General features: G+C 41.0%; 3 protein-coding genes and 1 long non-coding RNA gene across 6 annotated transcripts; 3 read left to right on the plus strand and 1 right to left on the minus strand.

Annotated features, from left to right (window-relative positions):
• Positions 1–271: 271 nt before the first annotated feature.
• LOC116224039 (hemicentin-1-like) lies at positions 272–10,455 on the plus strand. The gene is made up of 10 exons (XM_042710028.1): positions 272–671; positions 858–1,154; positions 1,380–1,649; positions 2,151–2,432; positions 2,675–2,923; positions 7,555–7,608; positions 7,811–8,059; positions 8,452–8,706; positions 9,977–10,273; positions 10,406–10,455. The coding sequence occupies exons 1-10, from the start codon at positions 452–454 to the stop codon at positions 10,453–10,455; spliced, it is 2,223 nt and encodes a 740-aa protein (XP_042565962.1). The 5' UTR covers positions 272–451.
• Positions 10,456–12,678: 2,223 nt separating this feature from the next.
• On the plus strand, positions 12,679–13,580 carry LOC122133569. Its single transcript, XR_006152874.1, has 3 exons — positions 12,679–12,748; positions 12,953–13,201; positions 13,447–13,580. It is a non-coding gene; the product is annotated as an uncharacterized LOC122133569 (long non-coding RNA).
• A 599-nt stretch (positions 13,581–14,179) lies between these two features.
• Positions 14,180–21,896, minus strand: rpap3 (RNA polymerase II associated protein 3). Of its 2 annotated transcripts, XM_012828056.3 has the most exons (17): positions 21,605–21,896; positions 20,944–21,102; positions 20,699–20,848; positions 20,463–20,576; positions 20,166–20,293; positions 19,957–20,078; positions 19,691–19,761; positions 19,476–19,607; positions 19,226–19,353; positions 18,845–18,966; positions 18,403–18,473; positions 18,167–18,256; positions 17,783–18,063; positions 15,884–16,079; positions 15,485–15,582; positions 15,224–15,324; positions 14,180–14,741 (listed from the first exon to the last, which is right to left on the minus strand). In XM_012828056.3, the coding sequence occupies exons 2-17, from the start codon at positions 21,094–21,096 to the stop codon at positions 14,656–14,658; spliced, it is 2,043 nt and encodes a 680-aa protein (XP_012683510.2). In that variant the 5' UTR covers positions 21,097–21,102; positions 21,605–21,896; the 3' UTR covers positions 14,180–14,655. The 2 variants fall into 2 exon arrangements, with proteins under 2 accessions (XP_012683510.2, XP_012683508.2); XM_012828054.2 differs by lacking the exon at positions 21,605–21,896 and having other exon boundaries at positions 20,944–21,598.
• Positions 21,897–22,665: 769 nt separating this feature from the next.
• LOC105900681 lies at positions 22,666–27,631 on the plus strand. 2 transcript variants are annotated; one of them, XM_031583218.2, is made up of 9 exons: positions 22,666–22,877; positions 23,512–23,714; positions 23,790–23,882; positions 24,138–24,233; positions 24,443–24,553; positions 24,680–24,797; positions 25,338–25,992; positions 26,104–26,162; positions 26,249–27,631. In XM_031583218.2, exons 1-9 carry the CDS (start codon positions 22,874–22,876, stop codon positions 27,439–27,441), a joined length of 2,532 nt encoding a protein of 843 aa, XP_031439078.1. In that variant the 5' UTR covers positions 22,666–22,873; the 3' UTR covers positions 27,442–27,631. The 2 variants fall into 2 exon arrangements, with proteins under 2 accessions (XP_031439078.1, XP_031439077.1); XM_031583217.2 differs by lacking the exon at positions 22,666–22,877 and having other exon boundaries at positions 22,897–23,714.
• The last annotated feature ends 141 nt before the right edge of the window (positions 27,632–27,772 follow it).

Here is a 27,772-nt window from a genome sequence, read left to right on the forward strand (position 1 = left end):
ACCCCAAAATGTTTAAGACAGGGCTAACTCATAGAACAACTGTCTTGGGCATTTTGACCTTAACGATGGCACATAAGTAATAACTATTAAACAGCCTTCTTTTAAAAGTTTGTTCTCATCTGATTGCACAGTGAAATGCCTTGTGGTAGTTGTAGTTCCTTGACTACTAACGCGGCACATGTATTATTGTATGTATTATTTCCATAAGGTTACACTGTCAATTCTTAATCCTTATATTTCTTGACTATGTGTGACTACTAATACTACCCCAAAATGTGTAAGACAGGGCTAACTCATAAAACAACTGTCTTGGACATTTTGACCTTGTGTGATATTTCCATAAAGGTTTATAAGGTTGCACTGTCAATTCTTAATCCTTATATTTCTTGACTATGTGTGACGTGTGTTCTTTTCAGAGGGACCTTCCAAAGTCAGTATCACAGCACCTAAAATGCTGTTGAATGGAGTCGAGTCTACATTTGTCTGCAATGCTATTTGCTACCCTTCCTGCACCTACACTTGGTACATTGGTTTCCAAGTATGGACAAACGCCAGCCATGAACTTAATTACACAACATCACTTTACGCAAATAAGGAGACTGTAGAGTGCCAAGTTCAAAACAGTCTCTCTAATCTTTTTGTGGCAACCAGCGTTACCGTTTGGGTGGCACGTAAGTAAAAATGCTTTCAATATTTAATTACTGTATGCCAGGGATAGTTAAGTCATTAACCAACAGACACTCACAGAGTTCTTGTAGAAACATTGAGAGATAGTAAAAGAAAACATTCTCTATTTGGCAAAGCAGGTGTCACTTACTGTTTTTAAATCAGTTGTTCATGTGTTTGATGTTCCTCAGGGGGGCCTATGGACATGACCATTAGTGGACCATCATCTGTGACAGTAGGGGACTCCATCTCCTTCTATTGCTTTCCCAACTGCAATCCCTCATGCGACATCACGTGGCATTACCGAGGGGAGGCCTTCGATGGGGACACGGTGTCTGTGCCCATACTCCAGCAAGGGAAGCGGGCGCGGGCAAACAAACTGGTCCTCCACGTGGCACACTTCCACAAGACAGAGCGACTGGAGTGTTCAGCTGTGAATGTTCTGTCCGGCAAGACTGGAAATTACACAGTGACTCTTCACGTGACTGGTGAGAGACCACGTGTAATTAATGTGTGCTTTATGTGTTACTATGGCAACTTCTCTTATTTTCACAGTGAAGACCACAAGTCCAATATGGGGACATTATCTGTGCCAACCACATTTATAGTTGGATGTTTTTTCTTTCACCAAGTTGCTAATTAACTGTTATAAGTTGCACATAACAACCCTTACAGATATCAGTCAAAACAATCTATCCTTCTCTTTCCACCAGATCCAGTTGCGGTGCGTCCCATCACAGTAACACCAGCTATAGCAGACGGATCCTATTCCCTGCAGTGTGTTGGAGCACAGCATCAATCTAATATTCAGTGGACCAAGAATGGGAAACCTCTGTCTACAAGTGACAGAGTCCATCTTGCTGACAACAACGTTACCCTTTCATTTGATCCACTCCGTCCACCTGATGCAGGCGTATATGAGTGTATTGTCACTGAGCAAGGAAAAGTCATCCCTGGAGTCTCCTATGAGCTGAAGGTCATCTGTGAGTACACTAGACTGTAATGCACGTGTGTATCCGTTTTGGGATTTTGCAAAGGACCTAGGCATAGAATCAGAATCAGAATCAGAATTCTCGGGTATTCTTTTTAACATTGCATGAGGTCATAATGACATACTGCAGAACCTAAAGGTGGATATCACCTGATAGAACGCTACATTGTATTTCATTGGATTTATTTGACTCAATATGATAGTGGCCTATGGTACTGTAGCCTCGAGCCTTGGTAATCCAGTTTTTTAAGTGTATGCTTTACACTGTACCTATTTCTGCCAATGACACGTACTAACTGGTTATCCAGTTGGTGTTCTTCAGAACATATTCCCTATGCAAAGGGGTAACTTATAATGACATGCTAGTTAGATATTACGTAGAACAATTAGTCATTGCTAAATGATGTCATGCTATCTTGTACTGTAGCTATTTGTGCTGACATTGCCTAATCCAGTCCTACAGACAGCCACTGAGCATGCCTGTGTTTTACAGATGGGCCACTGACTCCTGTGTTAACTCAGTCTGGTAACAGACCAGTCGGACAGACAACATTCCTTCCCCCAGGAACTACAGACACATTTTTCTGCTCAGCTGAATGCTACCCAGCTTGTACTTACGTGTGGTTTTTCAATAGAGAAATGGTTGCCACAAATGGTTGCCACAGCTACTCTATCAGCACAGCAAGTATAGCTGATGAGGGTGTTCTTGAATGTGTGCCGTACAATCCAGTTACCCAAAACTATGCCGCTGTTCAGACGAACATTGAATTGACTGGTAAGTCAGACACATTTTGAGCTCTTTGATGCTGTTCTGATGCCTTTAGATAGTCAGTACATAATAACACTTAGGAGGTTGTTTAACATATTCTTCCACTCGTGGAGCCACATATTTACTTACAGTTATTCTTAAAGTAAAGTAAGTTCTGTTATAAGAATGTTAGTGTCCCCCATTTAGGAGTACATATTTAAATCACAGTTTTTTTCCTTCTTTTCCCCTGGCATTTTCATTTCCTGCAGATGGCCCAAAGAATGTCACTATCTCTGGGCCAAACTCACTACAGGTAGGACTGAAGTCCACTTTTGAGTGCTCAGCTGTCTGCTCCCCACCTTGTGTCTACACATGGGAGCTCTATGGGAAAACACTGCAAGGCAGTAAGGTGGAGCTCACCATCAGCCACTATGTGGCCACTGAAACCCTGATATGCATAGCAGTGAATGCCGTCACTGGAAATCTCGCTGCAGCAAATGAAACACTTGATGTCACAGGTAATACAGGTGCTCTATAACACAAAGACCAATAGCTAGTTAAAGTTACACTATGTTTTAATTGGTAACCAGTTTTGGTATCATCTTCCAATTTATTTGTATGGTATGTGGTCATGTGAAGGACAGATAATCACATCTGCCATTCCCACTGGCCATCCAGGCTATGCACTTTGTAGGGTTAAGAAACCCTGTGAAAATGTAAAAAAGCTTTCACAGCACGACATCACCAAAAATGTCACTAAAATACGCCAGTAAGCATTCTATCAAGCTTTCATCAGTGCCACTGGGCTGTTGATGGTGTTCGCAAGGTCTTTAGTTAGCTCACTAGTTTTAGACACAAACTCCACAATGCTGCTTTAAATATAGAGATGGTTTACTCTGGTAAACTGTAATCGCAGTACTTTAATAAAGATATTGAACAGTTGTTTCTTTCTCCTGCAGATCCTGACTGGTGTGGATGTTAAATGCATTACCAGATTGAATGTCTACATATATACAATTTCAGTAGTGTGTGTTCCTTGATTGCTTCCTTGATGTCTCCATCTGAACAAATACCTTTGAACGCGGAGAGGAAGGACTAAAAAGAAAACTAAAAACGTATCTCTTTACCTTAGCCTTTAACTAGCTACGACTTTGCACTATATATATACATATTTTTTTTTATGTGTTTTACTTTGATCTTCATAGTGATGTAACATGATATTAAGGGGTTAGATAAACTATATCTATGTCTTATTCTCTATCTTATGTTATGCATTTTATGTATTCTGTTTTATCTTAGATCTTTATGCACTCTATCCCTGTTTTTATGTTTTATGTTTTATGTTTATTTTATGTATATTTTTATGTGGATCACTGTGCATGTAATTTCCTTTTGCACGTAATTTCTTTGCTGTTAAGCACTTTGAGCTGCATTGTTTTGTATGAAAGGTGCTATACAAATCAAGTGTATTATTATTATTATTATTATTATAATAATAATAATAAATTACAAAACATTACTGGTTATTTTGCATGCTGAAAAATGTAGCTGAAATGCAAACTGTACATATACGTTGAACATATATTATGTATTTCACTGACAAAAATAAAACCTGCTTTTTTGAAAATAATCCTGGTGTATTTGAAGCTTCACATACAACACACAATGAGAAGTGCACTGAAAACAGGTAATGTGAAAAGAGCAAAGATAATATGGTGGGGATGTAGAGCCTGGACAATCACTCCATGCCCTAGACAATTATCTTTCAGTTGTCCTAACAGTCACTAGAATAATTGCACAGCAGAGAAACAAACTCCTTCCTCTGTCTTAAAACACTCAACTCAAAAGTCAAGAGATCATCTGGAAGTCTACTTAAGCCTCTAGAAATATATAATCACAGTGCTGCAAGGTAAAGAATAGCAAAGTGGCTATGGCAAAAAGAAGTGACAGGGCACTACCCATGAGGTTCAAAAAGGAGTTACAGGACACTACCCATGAGGTTTAAAAAGAAGTGACAAGACACTATCCATGAGGTTCAAAAAGGAGTTACAGGACACTACCCATGAGGTTTAAAAAGAAGTGACAAGACACTATCCATGAGGTTCAAAAAGCCTTTGTTCCACTCACAAAATAAAAATAGAAAGCCAAAGTATGGATCCAAACAAAGGACTACATCCAAAGCATGTCAACAACAAGCCTTCCTGATGTCCCAGATTGTCACCATCAACTTCAAGCCTCATCCCTTCCTCGCGCCCTGGCTGTATAACATGTAATAGGTGTAGGGAGTGTTAGTGGAGTGTGGGTTTGATGCCCGTGAAATAGGACATGAACTGGTAATGTTACTGCGCCCCCTGTCTGTTTAAGGGGGAAGTGCAGCGTGAGAGCACGTGTGTACTGTGAGAGCAACTGTGTTATGTGACAGCAAGTGTGTTATGTGACAGCAAGTGTGTACTGTGACAGCAAGTGTGGCAGCAATAAACACAGTGAGACTAGTTGTGCTATGTCATTTTCCACCTTTATACAACAAAACGCAGATAAGGAGGGGAACAATCATCCTCGTTCCACTTCCTTTACATCTCAACTTCACCCGAAGCATCCTCCTTTGGAGTTCTGAAGAATCCTGGTGCAAGGCTTGGTCTCAGTTTGACTCTGTCTGAGCTCAGTTTGGGCCAGAGACTCAGTTCGAATGAAAAGTGATTAACTGATAACAAACCAATTAGTTATACGTCCCTGACAATGAGGCTTTTGAACATTTGTAAAGTTTGTACAGATACATAGTTCCTCAGGGTGACGCCCTCCATGCTAATCCTGACATTCACCTCACAATGAACCAGTCCACACCCACGTCTTTCAGAAGCCTTCACATGCACAAGTACCATGCTTGAATGCCAGGAGCCAAAAGCCGGACTTTTGGCCACCCTAACACCAGGTCACCTGTCGTGGTGCAATAGGTCACACTGACCTGGATGAGGCCTCTGGCAGCCCTGGCAGACTCTGCAGGGGCCCGTGGCCTGTCTGCCTCACATGCACATTATCCATTACACCACAGTGGTTCTCTACGAACACTTTTATGCATACTGACAGGCATGGGCATCACCATAGGTTACCCATGGAAAACATTGATGAGGTTTTTACAGACAGAAATTATATTTCATGTGAACAGCATACTCTTTGAATATCAGAAAACCACGTCAACCAAGGTTTTGGTAACCCAGGGCTTAGACAGGCCTATAAAGAGGGCTGTCTGGAGACTGATTTTAAACTGGGAGATAACAAAGTTGAGTCTCAACAGTTCTCATAATCTCATTCCCTTTGTCCTCATCCTTTTTCTTTTTGAGAAAGGTTCTTATATCCACAGCCTTCAAGTCTTACCTCAGTGATGTAGCTAACTAGCGACTACCAGATGCCAACAATAGCAAGCGTTGAAACCAGTGCACTCTCCCTTTCTCTCTCTCTCTCTCTCTCTCTCTCTCTTGCGCTCACACAAAATGTGCACGTGCCAAGTCGTATGAAGTAGATCTGCTGCTTCAATGACACACAGATGAACCAAAATATAGGCTACTTGCGTTTTTGATCAAAGATATATTATTTTCGAGGGCTTTATTACATAACATACATACATGTCGGAATGACAGATGAAAAGATCCTTGGCTATTTTTTATTCTTCTTATTTTTGTAAAAATAAGCTATTCATGAAACATCAGATCTCAATTATTATTATTTATTTTGTATAGCTTACTTGGCCCTGCAAGCCATGGGCTGTCTTGAGGCTTACTGTTTCTGTCTCAAAACTGCGTGAAAATGCATTTAGCTGCCAGAGTCCTCATCCAGGTCAGTGTGACCTACTGCACCATGACAGGTGACCTGGTGTTAGGGTGGCCAAACGTGCGGCTTTTGGCTGCTGGCATTGAAGCATGGTACTTGTGCACGTGAACGCTTTTGAAAGACGTGGGTGTGGACTGGTTCATTGTAGCCCAGGACACCCAGGCCTAACGACGCCCAGGAGCCAAGTAATACCTGAAGTTGCAAAGCATGGAGTCTTCTCTCTAATACAGATCTGATTAATGACTGAGGTCCACCCAACATTTTCGGTCATTATTGTAATCAATACCTCAGCAAATATTGACTAATGCACACACGTACGTACGTCATCGCTCTGCGGTAGAAATCTAATTCTGTAGACACAGGAGTGTCGTTTGTGTTGGCATTGCCTGCCAGGCTCACTTCCAGGCAGTGCTGAAAAGAGATATCCATCTCAGATTAAAAAAAAAAAAACTTTGGTTGAATAGCGTTGAAACTTATCTCTTATCTAACTGCCTACTTGCCTTTGAGCAAACAAGGATGGGACCACACAGGATTGGTGGAAGGATGGGTTTCACACAGGACATGAAATTACTTATGAGCTGCATTGTGTCCAAAAATAAACAAAATATCTGAATAACAATGTCAGAGGACAGGAAGTAAAAAGTGTGGATACATATTTTTATGTTTTCCATTTTTATGGATTGCATCCATGTGTGGAGAGTCACAGCCTCCTTCAGCAGCACATTAACTGAGAGTGTGAGACAGAATCCTGATATGATTATGTCTTAAGCACACAAGGAATCCTGAGATAGTTATGTCTTAAGCACACAAGGAATCTCAGGTGTTATTTAAGTCACTCAGTTTTTCATTCTGTTTTCCTCATTTCAAATGCCTCCCTCAAACACAGACATAAGCATGGTGAAATGCTCTGTGGAGTCTTAGGTCTTAAAGATACCCTGCACACAAAGGGCCGCACCATGACTAAACGCCTTTCAACAACATAACAAACCCTTCTCACCTACTCCTGAGAACGCCGTGTTCTCATGTGAGAGCTGGACTTGATAACCAGTAGAAAAGAGGTGTTTCGGGGTGATTACGGCATTGTTTGTATCTTTGATATGAATCTGTGCAATCACCTGACCCAGAGGAGTATATATGAGGTCGCAGGTCAAATTCTGGTGGAGAGTTTACATCCAGGTCTCCACAGCATCATGATGTCCCACACAGCCTGTCTGTTGCTGCTGTCTGTCTGCCTGGCAGGTAGGTAGGGAGATGATTTTAACCGTCTTTCAGTTTTGATGTTGTGGCTTTGGGTAATGGAGGAAGGGAATGTGATGTGTTACAGGAGCTGCTGCCAGTGAGACGCTGCAGAACAGGACCTCAGAGGCCAGCACACCATGTGAGTCCAGACAAACAGTGGGCTGTCACTGAGCGGTGCTTGTACATGTTGTTTACCTTACCAAAATATGGGCATTTTGAATCAATTCAAAGATATGTTAATTTGTGTCTTAATGATTCTGTTTTATGGATAACTCAATCAGTCGATAAACAAAGATTGCATAATGTATGTTTGCACCATGTATGTGTTTTTTTATGAACAGATGGGCCTCTGTATCTGGAGATCGTAGGGGTGCAAGTGGTTACCATCGGCATCCCATACGGTTTCAGGTGTTCTGCAGAATGCAATCCACCTTGCTTGTACACCTGGACCCTTGATGGGAAAACATCACATGAAAGCGAGCTTGATGTTATTTTCAAAAGCATCGTGTCCTCAGAAGTCCTCACTTGTGAGGCTAGGAATCCAGATACTGGAGAGACCTCTAGCAAAAACCTGACTTTGCAAGTGGCAGGTATTGTAGTGCATGCGTTTGACATTACCAACATGCCATTTTTTATGCAAAAAGTAAACGATCTTTCAAAGGACCTGGGTTGTGTCTGTGATTTCTGTAAACCAAAAACTATAACTATATCTAAAAAAAAATGTAAACACCTTTTCACATAAATCTGAAATAAACAACTGTTGTCAGAAATGTAAAATTTGTGAACAAGTTATTGTTTGCAAACACACATAGAAACAATTGTGTATGTACGTGGCGCCTTCAGCTAATATCTCACATTGTTTTGCCCTCGGTGACTGCAGATAAGGAAAGGAATGGCTCTTTTGAAATGTCTTACTTTAAAATATAAATTCTGCCATCCGTTTCTTGATTATGAATGTGGCATGTATGTGCATCACTTTCAGAGGGACCTCTGAATGTAAGCATCAAAGCACCAGTGATGCTGGTGAACGGAGCCAACTCTACACTAGTGTGCTTAGCTGTTTGCTCCCCCTCCTGTAACTATAACTGGTACACTGATTACCAAACGTGGACGACCACCACCAATGAACTCCAATTCACACCACCTGCCAACAGCAAATCTGAGACAATAACATGTGAAGCTAAAAACACCCTATCAGGCCTATTTGCATCATCCACCATCACACTGTGGGCAGCAGGTGAGTAAATTCCTTGGATAAATAAATTGCATATGATAGATTGGGTAAGACAACTACATACTTTCAAAACCTAGACCTACTGCACAGCGGTGTGTAATATGACCGCTTCATGAAGTAAGAGAATTATCTTAGGTGAAGTGAAAAATCATGACTGATTACGTTTCTAAAAAGTTTGTTGTCTATCTTATTCTGAGTAAAAATGTGTGGAACTATAGTTTGTGGATGTGGCGGCTGTACACTGATAGGGTGTGTAGCAGGTCTGTGAGTTATATTCTGCAGTTTTGAGACCTGTCTAGTGAATATCAGGTAGAGTGTGACTTTATAACAGATGTATTTTTTCAATTCTGCAATGACATGCATACCTAAGCAACCATATGAGCTTTATTGTATAACTTCACTTGGCATTTATTTACAAAGTTTTGAAAAAATATGCATGTATATGTAAAATGTAGGATTATTAGTTGAAGGCAAGAGAATGTTTGAATTTATTACTAAATTGACATGTTTTAACAGGACAGGGGTATACACTATCATAATAATATGTTTTAAAATGGCTGCAAGCAGCGATCATAGGGGTCCAAGCAGAGTGTGAACTGCCCTAAGTAGCTAAATTGATAGCTTCATTATTTTTACCCACACAGGGGCGAAACCACAAAAAAGACCTCAAATTACCTCGGACGCTTATCCCACACTCTTATTTGCACACTCCTGCATAGACTGCACAGCTCTTTCATTTTTCCCTTTAACATATTCTGTACATTTTTTTATATATTTTATATATTGTTTTTCCTATGTTTGAAAAATAACTTAATGTGTGTATTGTTTATTGTGTATGTTTATTGTTTGCACCAATGTACCACAGAAAATTCCTGGTAGGTGTAAACCTACCTGGCAGTAAAAAGCTTTCTGATTCTGATTCTGATTCTGAGTTATCGTTATGTTGCTCTGATAAATTGGCTGCTAAATTTTTATTGGCCATTGGTGGACATATTCATGAGCAAGCTGAGTGGAACCTTAGGAGATGTGGATTGGTGAAGTCTAAGTTGATGATATCGTCAACAATTTGTGAAAAAAAGTAGAAGAAAACTTCATAACTTCATTACTATCATAATAAGATACTTGAACATACACATTGGCACACAGACAGGTTTAAATGAGAAAATGTGAATATAAATATGTTTACTAACACTGAGATCTAAAAGAGAATAAAGCACATAAGGTGTAACTTACAGTTGAAAAATCAGTTGGTCATGTGTTTAATGTTCCTCAGCGGGCCCCAAGTTCATGCAAATCCAAGGACCATCTTCGGTGACGGTTGGGGAAACTTTCCAATTCTCTTGCTACGTGGACTGCATTCCCTCCTGCAACGTCACGTGGCTTTTCCGAGGGGAAACCCTGACTGGGGAGATAGTGAATGTGCCCGTTCTCCAGCGTAGGAAGGCTGTCATGGTAAACAAGCTGGTCATCCATCTTGAACACTTCCACAAAACAGAGCCACTGGAGTGTATAGCTGTGAATACTGTGTCGGGCAAGTCTGATAGTGCCACAAAGACTCTCTCTGTGACTGGTAAGGGGTGTTTCACGTACACTTTGTGTTTTTCTGAAAATTTTAAACTATCTTTCAGTGATAGCTCTTCTGATATTGAAATAATGCATGTGAACTGCCTTGGAAAGATTAGCTCTAATGTTCTTTCAATAGACAGCTTTTCCCTCACTGTTAAATCGGGGCGACAGTGGTACAGGAGGTGAAGAAGGCGTTTAGTAATCACAAGGTTGCTAGTTCGATTCCCTGTCGAAGCGTCCTTGAGCAAGACACTGAATCCCTAATTGCTCCTGATGTGCAGTGTGCCACCAGTGTAAATGTAAAAAATGTGTATACATTGTAAGTCGCTTTGGATAAAAGCGTCTGCTAAATGACTAAATGTAAATCAATCAATCAATCAATCAATCAAACTGTATTTATATAGCACCTGTCAAATACATTAAATCGCAATTCAACGTGATTGACAAAAAATGATTTAGAGACTAATGCACACCCAAACAATAAAAGATGGGTAGTTAGGATAAAAAAATATATGAATCATGAAGGATAATACAAGCAATAAAATAACACCCAAACATGAAATGATGATGGTAAAAAAATGTTGATTAAACAAAATAGAATAAAATAAATAATAATGACTAATGACCATAACATTATAAAACCTGAAAAATGCTGAAAGCAGCAGCACCGTCAAGGGAACACGTGAAGGGCTTTCATGTTCAGTTCAAGTTCACGTTCAGTGAGGTTACTATTTTTTCAGTTCAGCATCAACCAGGTCAAAACGTTCCAACTTCACACCACTTTGCACACAGGGTAGGTAAAAGTACAGGCGTAGTTGTTCTGCTGACAGATACCAGATCTAATGTTGATTATTTACTCCTTGAAGTTGCCAGCAAGCTCTTCACATTTAGAACCTGGAAACTCAATACTGTAATTAATAGTGGGGTTTACCAGAGCTATCTACTCAACTAAATAACAGTCTGGGATTGTAAATGTTGGTGCTCTTCACATTTGAGAAACCTGCTTGCCATGAGGTTGGAGTTGCCTTGCTGTCATTTTCAAGTATATTGTGATGGATGACTCTTCTCATCATATCTGCAATCTCTTTTTATTTAGATTATTTTTCCATGGGACAGTCTTTTTTGAAGTTATTTTCCTGGTTTTCATTTGATTTATTGTGTTAAGCACTGTTTTCATTATAGGGTTAAAATCATTAACTAAGTCTTCACAGGATGATGGTAAGATGTTATTTTTGTAGGTTGCAGTGTGTGATGTAAGAGTTTTGGCTACTTCAGGGGAAATGTAGTTTTTTTTTGACAATACTTCTCTGTTTAACCGTTAAAAAAAAACATACAGTGGTAAAGTTATAAATGACACTCACATAAATGAACACAACAATAGATCCTTCTTTTTTTTTTACCAGATCCAGTTGCGGTGCGTCCCGTCACACTAACACCATCTATAGCAGACGGATCCTATTCCCTGCAGTGTGTTGGAGCGCATCAAGAATCTAATATTCAGTGGACCAAGAATGGGAAACCTCTGTCTACAAGTGACAGAGTCCATCTTGCTGACAACAACGTTACCCTTTCATTTGATCCACTCCGTCCACCTGATGCAGGCGTATATGAGTGTATTGTCACTGAGCAAGGAAAAGTCATCCCTGGAGTCTCCTATGAGCTGAAGGTCATCTGTGAGTACACTAGACTGTATTTACGACCCAGTGGGGTCTTCTCTGGTTGTGCCCTCGGCTGCACTCTTTCTCTCTCTCTCTCTCCATTGCTGCAGGTTGGATACAATCAGGTGTGTGATTTCTCTCTGATAAGCAGGTTAAGAAGCCCTCTTTGACCCACATGGCCAGATTCCTCGTCTTGTTTTGCATTACACAACTAGAAACGGAATTTTTGCTAATCTTTATTTTAAACTTCACCACAATGAGGTTATCCAAACTCTTAACTCATTCTTTGTAAAGTTGCCCTTATGTTGCCCTGCCACAAGTCAAGCATACCAAACATATAGGTGTGGAGGTTTCTGGACTTTGCCAGGGACAGGGTCATGGAGAATTCTTGTCCAGCATTAAAATGGTGTAGTGTGCCAGATCCTTAAACCTTGGCAGTTCAGTTGATGCTCTTCTTTTGTCAAATATATAACTGTAGCATGAGTTAAGATTTATGTTTTTTTTTTTTAAGTTTATGCTTTACACTGAGCATGCCTGTTTTACAGATGGGCCACTGACTCCTGTGTTAACTCAGTCTGGTAACAGACCAGTCGGACAGACAACATTCCTTCCCCCAGGAACTACAGACACATTTTTCTGCTCAGCTGAATGCTACCCAGCTTGTACTTACCTGTGGTTTTTCAATAGAGAAATGGTTGCCACAAATGGCAGCTACTCTATCAGCACAGCAAGTATAGCTGATGAGGGTGTTCTTGAATGTGTGCCGTACAATCCAGTTACCCAAAACTATGCCACTGTTCAGACCAACATTGAGTTGACTGGTAAGTCAAACACATTTTAAGCCCTTCAACTAAATATAACTTTTAACAAGGAAAATACCCTTTAGACTTTCAGGTGCATAAAAAAGGCACGTCCTTTTAAAATTAAAGTAATGAGAATGTTACTAATATCTATTCAAGTGACCTACTTTTAAGTGCACAGTTTCATAAACCACATTATTCCCTGTACATTTTTACTTCCTGCAGATGGCCCAAAGAATGTCACTATCTCTGGGCCAAACTCACTACAGGTAGGACTGAAGTCCACTTTTGAGTGCTCAGCTGTCTGCTCCCCACCTTGCGTCTACACATGGGAGCTCTATGGGAAAACACTGCAAGGCAGTAAGGTGGAGCTCACCATCAGCCACTATGTGGCCACTGAAACCCTGATATGCATAGCAGTGAATGCCGTCACTGGAAACATCGCTGCAGCAAATGAAACACTTGATGTCACAGGTAATACAACCAGGCAGAAATGGACAACAGTTTGCTTCATACCCAATTCAAGGCATTGCAGTACCAGTAAATATTACTACTACCAGAGACCAGAGATTAAATATATTTCTCTATGTATGTACAAGATTAACAGTAAGGGGCTCTTTAAGAGTGCAAGGGCACACTCATCATTGTCTAGTAGCAGTACCAGGTAACTACAGTTGGAAAAGCTAAATTGACTTCACTATCATTACTTTCTCCTACAGATCCTGACTGGTGCGGTTGCTAATCTTGGTAAAGATTAAGATCAGATAAAGACCTTTTATATACTGAAAGAGGACATAATCTAACCTACAAAACATTACTAGTAATTAGGGGTGGGGGAAAAAATCGATTTTTCGATTTCTCTCGATTCTCTCTAGAACGATTCTGTCTCGATTCAGAAAAGTTCATAATCGATTTTTTTTTTAAATAAAAAAAAAATAAAAAATAATAATATTTTTTTTTTTTTTTTTTTTTACACATTCATTTTGTGTTGAAATGCAAGCTGCATCGATTATTGCATTGTTCATAGAAAGTCATAATTGTGACAAGGACACACTTTTTCTCTAATAAAAAAATAGATCTGTTGATTTTCTTTAATTATCAAACACAAAGTAGGAAGTGATTTGAGACTCTGAGTAGCAAACTCAAATGTTTTAAAAATCTAGATGCATCGATAATCGTTTTATCGGTTTAGAATCGATAATCGGTTTAGAATCGAGAATCGGTTTAGAATCGAATCGTTGACCTCTGAATCGGAATCGAATCGAATCGTGAGGTGCCAAGAGATTCCCACCCCTACTAGTAATGTAACTTTTCAACTTTGAAATATGCAACTAAAATGCAAGCTATACTGTATATGTATGTATGTATACACCCACACACCCACACACACACACACACACACACACACACAACAGAATGTAGCATACACGTCACTGAAAAATTAAAACCTGATTTTGAAATCATTCCTGGTGTATTTGAAAATGATTACACACACATATGCAAACAAATGGATCCTCAAAACAAGTGATTTAAGGAATAAGCAAATGTAATGGACTGGACATCAGGAACAGCAGCCTGGACAATTAGGGCACTTCCTGGGCCATTGTGCTTTTTTGTTGCTGTTTTTGTTAGCATTTCTCATGCAAATAAACAATTAAGTCACAAAAGTTAATCTTCCTTCACCCATTTGATTTAATGTAAAAGCAGTGTCAAGCTTGTGCCACAGGACATTCATTCACCTTCTCCTCTGGCTCCACGGGGACTTTACAGACAGTGTCAGGTTCAGTGTCAACTCCAGGGCAACTGCATTCCACATGGCCATACCACAGAAACACAGTTCATCTCCATCTGGTAGGAGATATTCATTGACTAGCAGCTCTGGGTAGCTGCCTTCACCATGGCTCCCCTACCAACCCAGAGGTCAGAGGTCATACTCCATACTTCTTCTGCAGGGCCTGGACAGATGCATCGTTGAGCCCAGCTCGCTGTAGAGTCCCAAACAACTCCTGGATCACTAAAAGAATGGTATGGCAGAGATTAGTTAGAAAAACCCTTTCCTCTTTCAGAAAACACCGCTCACATAAGCGGAGAGACTTTCTCAAGTACTGCAGAGACATCACAAGTATATGTAGTGGAGCTGCTTCCTGGTGGCATAGTAAACTGGAAGTGGGAAGCAAGTTCCAGTATACTCAATAAGATTATAAAAGCCTCCATACCAAGTCAATGGCATAAATTAGCACTAGACGAATCCTTCACACCCCTGTTCAGCATCCAAATGCAACCCCTTGGTTCTAGTAAGTGAGCCTTTTCAAAACACGTTTTGGCTCACTTTCAAATCCAACAGGACTCAGTGTTTTAAAACTATGAACTGCACGAGGACTGTTTGCACCAAGACATTCAGCCTGCGCCAGAAAGCTTGCTCAAGACAAATAAGCATCCGTGACCTTTTCCATACTTGGAACAGATCTGTTAATATCATCAACTGATATTGTATACCTTTCTTCTCTGTGGTTGACATGAACATGACCGCCATGTCGAATCGCCTCACACTCGCCAGGTTCTTGAGGATGTCCAGGATGAGTGTGGGCTTCTCATTCCTGAGTGGAAGAAGACAGATGAGCACTCAAAGTATCTCTCAAACACACTTGTTGTAAAACATTTCTGATGGCACCATAAGGTGCACACCATAAGCAGAGATTACCACGACCCAGAATCACAAAGTAAACACCTCATTTAAGGGTTTTATGTTATGCTTACTTGATGTAATGATTTTGGAGTGTCTGCAAAATCTGATTCAGAATTTCAGGTTCTAGGGAGTTCTGGAAGATTCTGGCGAAAGCCTCAGGCTGAATTTGCTGAAATGACACGACAGAAACAGACAACAGTTTAAAACACAATGTCACGTGCACCTGCTTGCAGAAATGTACCAATGTGAGGTTTTCTTAATGAGAATTTGAAGATATTGTCTGGAACAGAGTACGAGATAAAAAAAAAAAAGATATGTTTTGTTCTTGTTTCAAATCAATTAGAACACATCAGGTACAGCAGTCCAGCTAACAAAGGCTTTAGTGATAAAATATTGTGTTTGCTCAACATAAACCCAAGACAACATATATTTGCTCTCCTGATTAAGCAGACAACCAGTACAGCACACACCTTTAAATATTTGTAAATCGATTCAGGCCTTTTCCCGATCTTCCTCAGGTCGGCTTCCAACTGGAAACTGTTAGCTGGAGGGGGAGGGGGGGCATCAGACTCCGGGTGACGTAAGGAGGTGGCCGGCTCCGAGGCCTCTGGGCGTTCCTCTACGTGTTTAGTCCTCGAGGCTTTCGCACGATCACCCTCAGGCCCCCTAAAGCAGAGGTAAACACAGTGACATCAGCATGTTTTTAAAATGAATACCAATCGATTCATTCTGCGTTTAGATTCCAAATCTTTATGTATGCATCTGTTATTCAGCAATTTGTTGCTATATTGTTGATAAGTATCAATTTACATTACATGCTAATTCAACATTGAACATTTAGGACCATTAAGTACCAGCATGCAAGTACCTATAACATGAGGTTTGCCAGTTCGATTTCACAGTAACTACAGTAGCAGGGCTCTGCCTGTCGTGCGAGAGTTCAAAAGGCTTGATAGTGTTCTTAAAATACATCTTAAAATATACATCTGTAGGGTGGTGATGTTTACCCTGACACAACAGGGGTGAGGTGCAACCTTCAAAGACACCGCTGGCACAGTACCAACTCTTATGTTAAAATATCCTCCCTTCCACTTATACAAAGCATCAAACAGATTATGTTTACGTGCACTGCTTATTAAAGTGGGTCCACGTGTCTCGCCCGTCTCAGGCTGTTTGTGATGTACGACCGCTTAGCTTACTGAATTGAACCAACGTGCAGAAAGTCTGCAAAGGTTCCAAACGGTTTCTGTTGAAACTGAACTGAATTGCTGACCCTTATAGTGGCTGAGAGTTTGAGTGGTTTGCTTATCACCTCCTTTTCAGTCACACAGGTGTTAGTCAAGGACTTCTAGTGAGGAGCTTTGCAAACAGAAACCTTCACTGAAGGGTTTACCCAGTACCATCAGGTTTATGGTTGCATGACGTAGTGTGTGTTTGGTGGTTTTATGCCTTCAGCAGTGTCAACCAGTGGCTGAGGATTTGATAAGGTTTAAAAACAAATAGAAAGTTATGCATAGAGAAATAGCTTAATGTGTACATGTACACACACAGACTTATCTTAAAATTGATTCAACTAATTTTTTCCCTCCCTCCACCAGCTTACACACAATACTCTACAATGACCAAGTAAAAACCTTGTTTGGAGTGTTTTGTAAGTGTATTAAAAATAAAATATCCCATTTACATTGGCATTCAGACCCTTCACTTAGTACTTGGTTAAAGCACTTTTGGCAGCAATGACCTAATCAAACCCTCAGCCACACAGCAGACACTGCCGAAGGCATAAAACCACCAAACACACTTTAGGCCATGCAACCTAAAACCTGATGGTACTGGCTGAACCTTTCAGTGAAGGTTTCTGTTTGTTTCTGTTTCTCCTCACTAGAAGTCCTTGCCTAACACCTGTGTGACTGAAAAAGAAGCGATGACCAAACCACTCAACAACCCTGCCATCTAAGCATGAACCATAAAGGATATTGTAATAAAACTGTTCATTTGACACCTTCATGGGAAATCAGCCTGCTGATTCTGACTCACACAAACACAAACAGACCACAGTACCTACCAAGAACTCTATTGTAACTAATTAATTAATTAATTATCGGACGGCGTGTGTTATCGGGAAACGTTCGCGTTGTCATGTTAACCCATTATTAAACTGAGCATATCGATTGTAAATCCATTATTAAACTTAGCATTTTGATTGTTTAACAGAATGGCCGATGTTTGATAACTGACATAGCTACGCTAGGTATCACAATGGACACACAAGTTGTTAGTGAATCATTTCTAACCATTTCTACACATTTATAACATAATTTCAAAAATGTCTAACAATTTATCAGAGTCTGATTGAAATGGAGTCTTACTTGGCTGGTGGTTGTGAGACCGTGTCAGGCAGCTCCTCGATCTTCTGTATTTTGGCAGAGGGGGAGGATCCCAGCGATGATCCTTCACCTTTGACCTTACTCTCAGACTGAACTGCTGCCAGTGATGACCCTTCAGCTTTGACCTTCCTCTCAGACTGAACTGCTGCCAGTGATGGGACCTGAGTTTCAAGGGATTCAGATATCTCTGCGGTGATCAGAGACCTGTCTGAAGGGGCGACGTCTCCTTTAATCTCCTCGATTTCCACCCTTCTTAGTGGCTTCTGTAAAAACATGGGCACAATCAGAACACAATGGCAATGGAGTGAATGCCACTCAACAACACACCAGCTTATAAAAGCATTAGACAGTGGAGACTTGACTTACAGTTGAGCGCAAGTGAGGTGGTTTGTTGATTGGCTGAATTACTCTTCTCTGGCTGTACTCCCCAGATGACATTTGACCCGCATTAATGTCCTTGAGAAGATGAGAGGACATTCAGTCTTAAGACTAACTGTTGTGTTTCAAGGTTTCAAATATTCAGTCCTTCAAATGAGATTTCACAGGTGAAATGTAATTTATGTCAGCAGGTTGATTTTGGTACAAGTCATTTGTGAATTTACCATTTTAATCTTGTTGAGTTCGTTCACAGCCTGCTTGTTGCCAGGCTCCAACTTCAGAACTTGCTCAAAATCTAAACGAGACACAACATTTCACTTTAGGCACCATGTTATTGCATTTGTTGAACATTTGAGTAAAAAATGTGCTGTATTCACTGAAGCAAGACAGAAATGCACAATTTCATCTTACACATCACAGACATTTAAAGTCTACACTGCAAGAAGATGCCACCATTGTTTTTGCTTATTTGTTATTGTTTCTTTCTGTTCTTCAAAGGGCTGGAATAATGCTTTGTCATTATCAGTAACCATGTACTATGTACTCTGGATGTTTAGGAAGATAGTAGCTGTTTGCATGAAAGGTTTGTGGAAAAGCAAAATTCTCAAACATCATGTTACAGATTTTTCCAGCAGCGTTTGTGTGTGGGTCATAACACCTACACACCTTGTTTAGCCTCTGGCAGCTTCCCGAGAGCGGCTCTGGCTGTTCCCCGTCTGGCGAAGGCCTTGGAGTAGGTGCCATCCAGAGCTATGGCTTTACTACAGTCCTCTTCAGCTTCCCCATACCTGAGAACAGAGAAGGCCAAGACGACATGAGGTCAGGACTTAACGAATCCAAACTGGATAAAATGATGACCTTAAGCCATACCATGGCTGCTGAAAACAATATTAGAAATAAACTTCTACTTTTTAATATCATCCTGAGAAATCTGTCTTCAAGAGTGTATTTTTAGGCAAAAACAGTAGTAAAGGCCCTGCAGAAAAGAGTGTTGAGGCCATTACGGACACCTTGAACAACTACTGGTGGTTTAGATGGGTTTAGTACCTCTCAAGTTTCAGGTAAGCCATCGCCCGGTTGGCTGGAAGGAGAACATTGGTGATATCTGCCTCCATTCCCTGGGTGTAGCATTCTGCGGCAGCTTCATATTTCCCCTCCTTGAAGTAAGCATTGCCCTAAGGAGGCCACACCATAGAATATGCAGTTGCTATATTTCACCGTCATTCAAAATGCCACACTACTGAAATCTAGATCAAAGGCACTTCATATGAGAAATGTCCTGGCTGAAAAGGCCTACCCGGTCCTTGTGCAATACTGCCTCCTGGCTTTTCTGCTGCTCCTCAAGCCTCTTCTGCAGAGCAGGATCAATCACAGTCTCTCCTTCTATTTGTTTCTTTGCTTCCTCTGTGGGTCCCGCTTTAGCTAGGGCCTTAGACATGGTAAGAGAATAACCATGAACACACTGCACACACATAATCCCTTTAACATTCATAGTGCGGTGTAGAGTCGTACCTCTTTAACTTTTTTCAGCTCGTTCTGAGCCTCCAGGCTGCCCGGATCAAGCTTGAGAACAGTCTCATAATCTTTGGACAGTCAACAGATGAATCCATTTTAGTGTGACAGACGGCGTGAGTTATCATTAATGCCACCGAAGCAAGCCCAAGCTTTACAGAAGTGTACATAAGTAGATTGGTCCGACACAAATTACAATTTTAACATCAATCAAGAGGATGGCTCATTTATCAATCCATCTGTTTATAGCCATAATGTCCACTCACCCTCTAAGGCAGACTGATAATTCTTCAGGGCAAAGCGTGCGGCTCCTCTTCTAGCATAAGCTTTGATGTATTTACTGTCCAGAGCCAGAGACAAATTGCAGTCCGACTCAGCAACGGCATACCTGCAAGTAGTAGGAAGAATATTCTGTTCCAGTACGGTGAAGAGTTATGGTCTCATACATCAACCAAGTACAAAGTGGATGACATACTTTTTGAGTTTGAGGAAGCACGCAGCTCTGTTGGTCGGGATGACGGGGTTATGTGGGTCTGCATCCATGCCTCTGGTATAACACTCCAAAGCTTCATCATACTTGCCTTGCTTAAAGAGCTTGTTTCCCTTTAAATATACAACAGAGTTTTACAGACACCAATCTAAAACACTATACAATCCTACAGCACCAGATACGGGACTCTACATGCCGACATTTCCTAAATTACTTTTACAACAAAGAAATTAAAACGCAGTCACATCATCAACAAATGAAAAAAGTTTCGTGGTGGCAAACCTTTTCCTTCTCTGCCAGAGCTGTCTCTTGGTCAACCTTAACACCGTCCTCTGAATCCGAGTCATTCGACTCCTCTGGACTGTCTTCCTTATCCATTGACTCTATAGCTTTGTCCTGTCAAAAACCGCAAGGACTGGTAAGCCTTAAACATGACTTAACACAAATTCGAGAACAGTGGCAGATAAGGTAACAAACAGAAACAAATGATGAGACGTGAACAATATCAGTATTATTACCACATCAAATTTATCCCAGGCCTGGTAGTCATGTGATCTAATCCGACTTGATTTCTTGTCTTCGTTGGCGGCATCATTGTCTGATATTTTATTTTTCGTTCTTCTCCTCTTCTTTTTGAAATCTTTATTTCTCACAGGTGGGACACTTTTCTGCCAAAAACAATAAACAACGGGAGTCCTTAGATTGATCACTTATTGGAAATGACTATTGAGAAACTTAAAAAAAAAGCTTTAACCAGTCATACTGAGCTTTCTCCCACGTTTCCTGTCCGGAGTTGTTCGTCCTTCTTCTTTATGTCAGTTTCCCAGTTACCAAGTTCTCTCATGAAGTGTTGGAGATCTTCGGTATTTTGACGCATTTGCATCTGCAGATCTATGGCTTTATTCCCGCTGCTCATCGCTGTCTTAAAACGTTAGCATAAAGCCAAATTGGAATGGTTAGTAGATGCTAAATCATAAGACGAACTGGCAGTTTAACAAATAATCTAGAATTGTATTTAGCACACTGTCTTATCTTTCTGTCGCAAACACTGGTAATGTTTTGTTAGCAAGTCAACAGTAGCTAACAGTTAGCATACCAGAGCTATGTAGCTAAAGCTAGCAGTTAACCTACTGTTCGCTAGCTACGTTTCTAACACGTGAGTTCTTTGCTCTCCTGACAGACTGTTAGAAACATGACATCAAGTACAACTTAACGACTGTATACCTGCAACGTTACATAGGTAACTCCATGACAAATAAAGCGACAGGTTATATAGGAGAAATTAAGTATACACGATGTTATCTTGAACGCAAATGCTTAAGATAGTTGGCAAGCTAAAAGCCTATCTAAGTGACATAGATACTAGCTGCTGCTAAGTTATTCAGCCGGCGAGTTTTTCTCGAAAGCCCCATGAACCAGACTACCTGCTATTGTGGTGCAAATGTTTTTCAAAGAAAGGGCACTGTTCTATAAAACACTGCCACGGTGTTCCGAGGATTAAAAACTAACACATAGTTATAAGAAAAAATTACTGATAAATACACAGTGGTCGACTTGTATTGACGTTTTCTGTTTTGAACTTGGCGTCATGACACCCAAGTACCAGAATACTTTGCGCGCTGCTCCTTCGGTGAAGCCAGAGCAAATCTGAAGCCAAGTACGCACTTCAAAGGCACACTGCTGCCTCCCCGTGGTCTATGGGTGAAATTCCGAAATCGAATCTGAGTGGTACACTCAATATTTTTATGTAATGGCTAAGATGTTACCCCTCATGGTAACATATTCTCCCATGAAAATGTGAAATCATTAAACACCTACACCAACACCTTTTTTTCAGAGTAACTACATTTTCTCAGTGTCAAATAATATCACCGACTCTACCAGTCAGTCTTCCACCGTCCAGTCAAAGCCAAAATACAACATGACAAAAATCCCAGAACATGGTCACGCCTATTTGTTATGGGGGATACATTGCAAGACTACCACTAGGTGGACTAGGAAAACTCCCATCTATTCAGCTATTAGCAGTATGGTGAATAGTCCCCTGTGGTGCCCTGCCAGAGTGACTTTGCACCACAGAAAATGTCCCTGGATATATGAAAATACAGGTAGTCTTTCAGCAGAATGACCCGGATATGCCTTGCTAATGTGTGATGAGTTGTGGCATTCCTTCACAAAAAAGCCGGCTCTTTGGTTCGGTGTAGGTTTAGCGCTGATGCGTTTTCTTTCATCAATCACTCTCTAGTAGTGTCGTTGGTGCATAGTGGACATTTAACATACAAAGTGTACAACATAAAACATGTATGTCGGTTCCTTCTTTATTTTGGATTTTATTGCTGCAATTCATTTTTCCTAAAAAGGCTGCATTGAGATTACTAGAATTATACCAGATCCGCCATCCAATCTTCGAATGGTTTGTATGTTGTTTAGCAGTTAATAACCCCCGTGAGTCACTCTGTTTTCACTTGCGTGTTTTTGTATTTGGCCCCGTCCACTTCTGGCGTTACTTACACCAGCCCAGTAGGTGGCAGAAACTCCACTATCAACTGAGTGCCAACTGCCGGTAATGTCACTCAAAGAAGAAGACTTAGGAAAAAGAAGAAGAAGAAATAGAAAACGTAACGATAGAAGTTGTAGCTTAGTAATTGTTATTTCATTATTTGTTAGGGAATTCTTCATGAAAACTGGCACACATGGGTATGGGTAAATTGATTATGTTCTTACCGTAATTCCAAAGGTTTGCGCGAAAGCTAACGGACAACATTATTTGATTTGACCCAACCTGCATGTAAACATACGATGCTAGGTTTGATTTAACCGCCACCATCTCTCTCTCTCCCTCTGTTTATGGTGGGATGTGTTTGCATAGCCACTTTGCAGTGTTATTCCATTGGCTATACTGCCCTGGTCTCAGTTGACTTTCTCTTAAGTCATTAATGCGTTTTTGGTGATCTAACGGTTTTGCTGAATTCAGTTTCAGTAGTAACAGCCACAAGAAGATATTTGTACTTCAGCTCATCTTTATTTTATTAAGCTTTAGTTTGTTAGATTATAACGAATCAACTTGGTCTATGTCGGTGTATGAGGACTACTGACTGATTCATTCATAAGTCACAATCTGTGTTGTTATTCTCATCCAATAGTTAAACACAGGAAAGAACCCAAAAAAGTAAAGCAGGATAAGGTAGATGCTTGCTCTTACATTGAAAACACAGATAGTGTTAATAACTCTCAGCAAAGAACAATATGTATCGCATGCATGAAGAAATAATGTACAATAGGTGGACCATTTGTGTGCTAACTGTAAATAAAAATGCTATGTTCTTTACAGATTCGGCTCCCTCTCTCTTGTCCCTCCGTCTTCTGGTTCCTCCTGTGCGACTTATGACCGCTTACATGTGGCAGGTTGCACATCAACAAAATGTAGAGAATTTTGGAAAATTGGAGAACTTTGTCTCTGTTGTGTTGAAGATTGTGCCAGACCTTTTGAGCCACAGGCAAAAAGCAACATTGATTATAGGGCTTCGAGCAAAGGTGAGATCAGAAGCCACCTAGCCCAATACAGTCAGTGTTAACGGGTATGTGTGCTAATGACCACAAGTGTTTCAGATGTTGCTGGAGATGTGCAAGGGGGATGTCCCAGTTGATCTACAAACCATCAGAAGTCATTTAAGTGGAATCCAAACTCAACATCTAAAAAGTGTAGGTAGGCTTAAAGAATTTTACATTTCTATCACTGACTCTGCATAGTTTGAAAAGCCAAAGCAGTGTAAAAAAAAAAAAGTCCTTTTAAATGAATACATCCATAATGCATTGACAACACAATTTTGTCATTTTTTTTTAAGTGTTTCTTGATGCATGGCAAAAATACTCGGTGCTTAATGCTGCTCTATTTGTTAAAAAAACTAACAATCTAAAAATCAATATTTTTTTAATTTAATTTGATGTCCTACCCAGAGTAAAAATTCAGAACTGGAAAACCTTCAGAGTAGTTTTCTGAAGCTTGTGTTGAATCTACTGGAGGATCCTGTTGGAAAGGAATACTTTTTTAAGGTCAGTCACACTTAAGTAGAATGCATATTTTTTTTAAACGTGGCTGATTCTGTGAACACATCTGATCTCCACACCAGCAATGTTGTTACATTTTGTCAGTTTAGTTTGTATCTGATTTTAACTGTGTCTTTTGATGGATTGATATACATTGCTTCACAGTAGTCCTCAGCAGCATCTTCACAATGAATTGTCTTGTTTTTTATATCCAGAGGGTGTATCCTGTGGAATATGGGCCAGACTTTGACAAAGCTCTCCAAGTTCTGGTTTGCTACTTCATTTCAAGACTGGAAAAGCTTCTCCCAATACCAAACTTTAAACAAGTACGAAAAAGGATTATTTTACCTCCATGAGGATGCATTGACATTTATATTGCAGCTATGACTGATAATACATCACTGTATCAATTATATTATGTTGGCCTCTAATAAAGAGTTCCATCATCTCAGGTGTCCTCCTGGGTAGACAGCTCCTCTCTCTGGAATGAATGTGAGCAGTATCTCTGTCAGCCAGAACACCTTCACTCTCTGCTTCAGAACACTTACCATGGACCACTGGGAGAGACAGGTGAGACTCAGCATCTCCATCAGTTACTCATGCATCTAACATTGCGTACTTACCATCTTCCTCTCTGTACAATAAGGCTGTGGCTGATCATATGAATGAAACATGCATTTCAAGAATGTCATTTTAAAACATGTGTAAAGTAAAAGGCACTCAGTACTTTCAGACACCAGTGAACAGTGCTTTAAAACTCCATCAACAATATAACTTATTTTCCTCATTAAACATAAAGACACTTAATTGTACACTTTTTTGTACTACTTGCTCTTTGGGTGCTTAAAATGGTCATACATATCCAGGAATCTGTGTGCATCTCAGGGGAATTTTAGCATATTGTTTTACCCAACTAGTATGATTGTTAAGGGGAATACCATAGTTTGTTGTTAATGAATTGCCAAGCGACTGTATGAAGTCTGCTAAAATTGCTACCATGGAAAGCATCTGAGGTGTTATGGAAGTGGTCAAAGCAGCCATGCATGTTTTTTTTTAGATAAGTCACAGTTACTTATTGAAGCTTTTGGCACATCTTGTCACCATCCACAGATCTTCCCTCTATAGTAGAAGACCGAATCATGTCCTCTCTGTCGTATCAACGCATACCTGGTGTGTGCCATCGGCTAAGCAACCTGCACAGGGAGCCCCACCTTGATTTACAAAGGCCTTCCTCCCAAGAACCTCAAGATGAGGACCAGGAGACAGACGGACATGAGCAGAGATGCCAAGACATTCATGCAACCTTAAGTGTGGTCAGAGAGGTCCAAAGACTGGCTGACCCTTCCTCTACTAACACAATCCAGGGTGGTGCACATGACGAGGATAGCGCTGAGTTTGACCTGGATATAGAGACTGGGATGGAGGAGGCGACTCCAAATCAGACCAATGTTCCTATGGTTGAACTCGGACGCGGGAAGACGACTCGAAAAACTACAGAGTCCGTATCCAACATGTTTGATAAAGATAAAGAGGAAGCAACTTTAGAGGTGACAGACATGTACGCTACCCTCACTTCTGATCAAGTGCTGGGTTCTTTATTCCCAGGAGGGGCTGTCTTACAGACCATTGTGCCTTTAGAAGTTCTGTCACTCATTCCAGTTGACCAGTGTACTGATGAGAAGCCAACTGTGGCTCGGCCGGGAGAGAACATGAATGTATCCCATCCTAAGCAAGAAGACGTTCGTCCAGTGTTGTTACAACAGAAGTAAGAAACTTAATAATTCTCATTTCCTTCTTTGAGTTCTGAGTACCTTTAGACCCGGAGCAGGGAATGTAGCGTGTCATGGACTGATAATGTGTTTGGTTTTTTGAGCAGAATTGTCTTGGTGCTCTCAGACCTATCCTCCACCAACAATACAAAGGATGATGTGAATGGTAGGATAGATTTTCTGACAGTTTGGTCAGTTCTTTACCATGTTGTTGAATTGCTGTGTGACCTTATTTTATGTCGTTCTTCACAGGGGCTGTAATAGAGGTGCCCTCCCATAATGCTGCCGACTCCCAATGTTCCTCTGATTCAACACAAAAAGCCTCTCCCTCCTCTAAGAGCCTTGCGTCCTTACGGGGGGGAAAGAAGTGCCCCCATTGCAGCAGGTGTTTCAAATACAACTCAGAACTCGTCAGGCACCTGCGCTGCCACATTAAGGATGGCACCCAACATGGCCGAGACCTCTTGAGTCTGGCCATCAACAAACGGAAAGACACGTGTGTGACGAAGTATAAGTGTGTCACCTGTGGGCTGAGACTTGCGTCTTTGCATAAGTGGCGCAAACACAGAAGAACTCACGCAGTGGACAGGCCACCGTTCAAATGTGCTCACTGCGGCAGGGAGTTCAAACAGCTGACCGGTCTCAGGAGTCATCAGCAGGCCAAATCTGACCAGGCGGACCCCTCACAGCCAACGTGTTTACAGCCAAAGAGAATCCGTGCCAACGGAAAGCCAAAGAACACCTCCGCCAATGCCCCAGCCAAGAGCGATTCGGGACAGTGCCGGTTCTGTGGTGAGATGTTTCCTGAGGCCATCGACCTGAGGAGCCACTTGAAGACACATCCAGAGTTTAAGCCCTACCACTGTGACCAGTGTGGCAAAAGCTTCACCACCAAAATGTACCACCAGGTCCACTTGTTGACGCACACGAGTGAGAAGCCTTACCTCTGCTCAGATTGTGGCAAGCGTTATCACAGCCTTCGACAGCTCAAGCAGCACATGAAGGTCCATGCAGGGGCCGGGCAGCACTGCTGTTCCTTCTGCGGCAAACTGTTCGGCCTCCAGGGGGCGCTGAGGGTCCACATGCGCATCCACACGGGAGAAAGGCCCTATTTGTGCTCACAGTGTGGGAAAGGTTTCCATTCTGGAGGGGACCTGCAGGTGCACATACGTAGCCACACAGGGGAGAAGCCATACAGGTGTGAGGTGTGTGACCAGCGCTTTACCACGTCCAGCCATCGTATTGATCACGCGCGCATACACAGCGGCGTGAAGCCTTTCACCTGTGACTACTGTGGGAAACGTTTTTCTCGTAAGGCCTGTCTTAAAAAACACATGTACACCCACACTGGGGAGAAGCCGTACAAGTGCTCCATATGTCCCAAAAGTTATAGTTATCGTAGTCACTTGAATAGACATATACACACACATAGAGCTGTAATTTGATGGAGCAAAAATTTGAAAAGACATCTGAACATCTGAAGGATTTCTCAAGTCAACAGTATATCTAAACCTTCTGTTCTTCTATATATCAATACAAAGTTGGTGAAAAGTGTGTGTGTTTGCATCACAGTTCAAATTTTGATTGTTGAAGTGTTGTTGGTGAGAAATTGAATTAAATCAATAACACATAAAAGGAAAAGGTTGTTTTGTTCCTTGTCAGTATTGATATATTTAAATATGGGGCCTCTTACAGCTCTATTATGTTTTTTTAAGGAAGCAATTCCTCAAGGCAAGGCAAGGCAACTTTATTTATCTAGCGCATTTCATGCACATG

Source organism: Clupea harengus, chromosome 16, assembly GCF_900700415.2.
Source record: "Clupea harengus chromosome 16, Ch_v2.0.2, whole genome shotgun sequence".
Lineage (NCBI taxonomy): Eukaryota > Metazoa > Chordata > Actinopteri > Clupeiformes > Clupeidae > Clupea > Clupea harengus.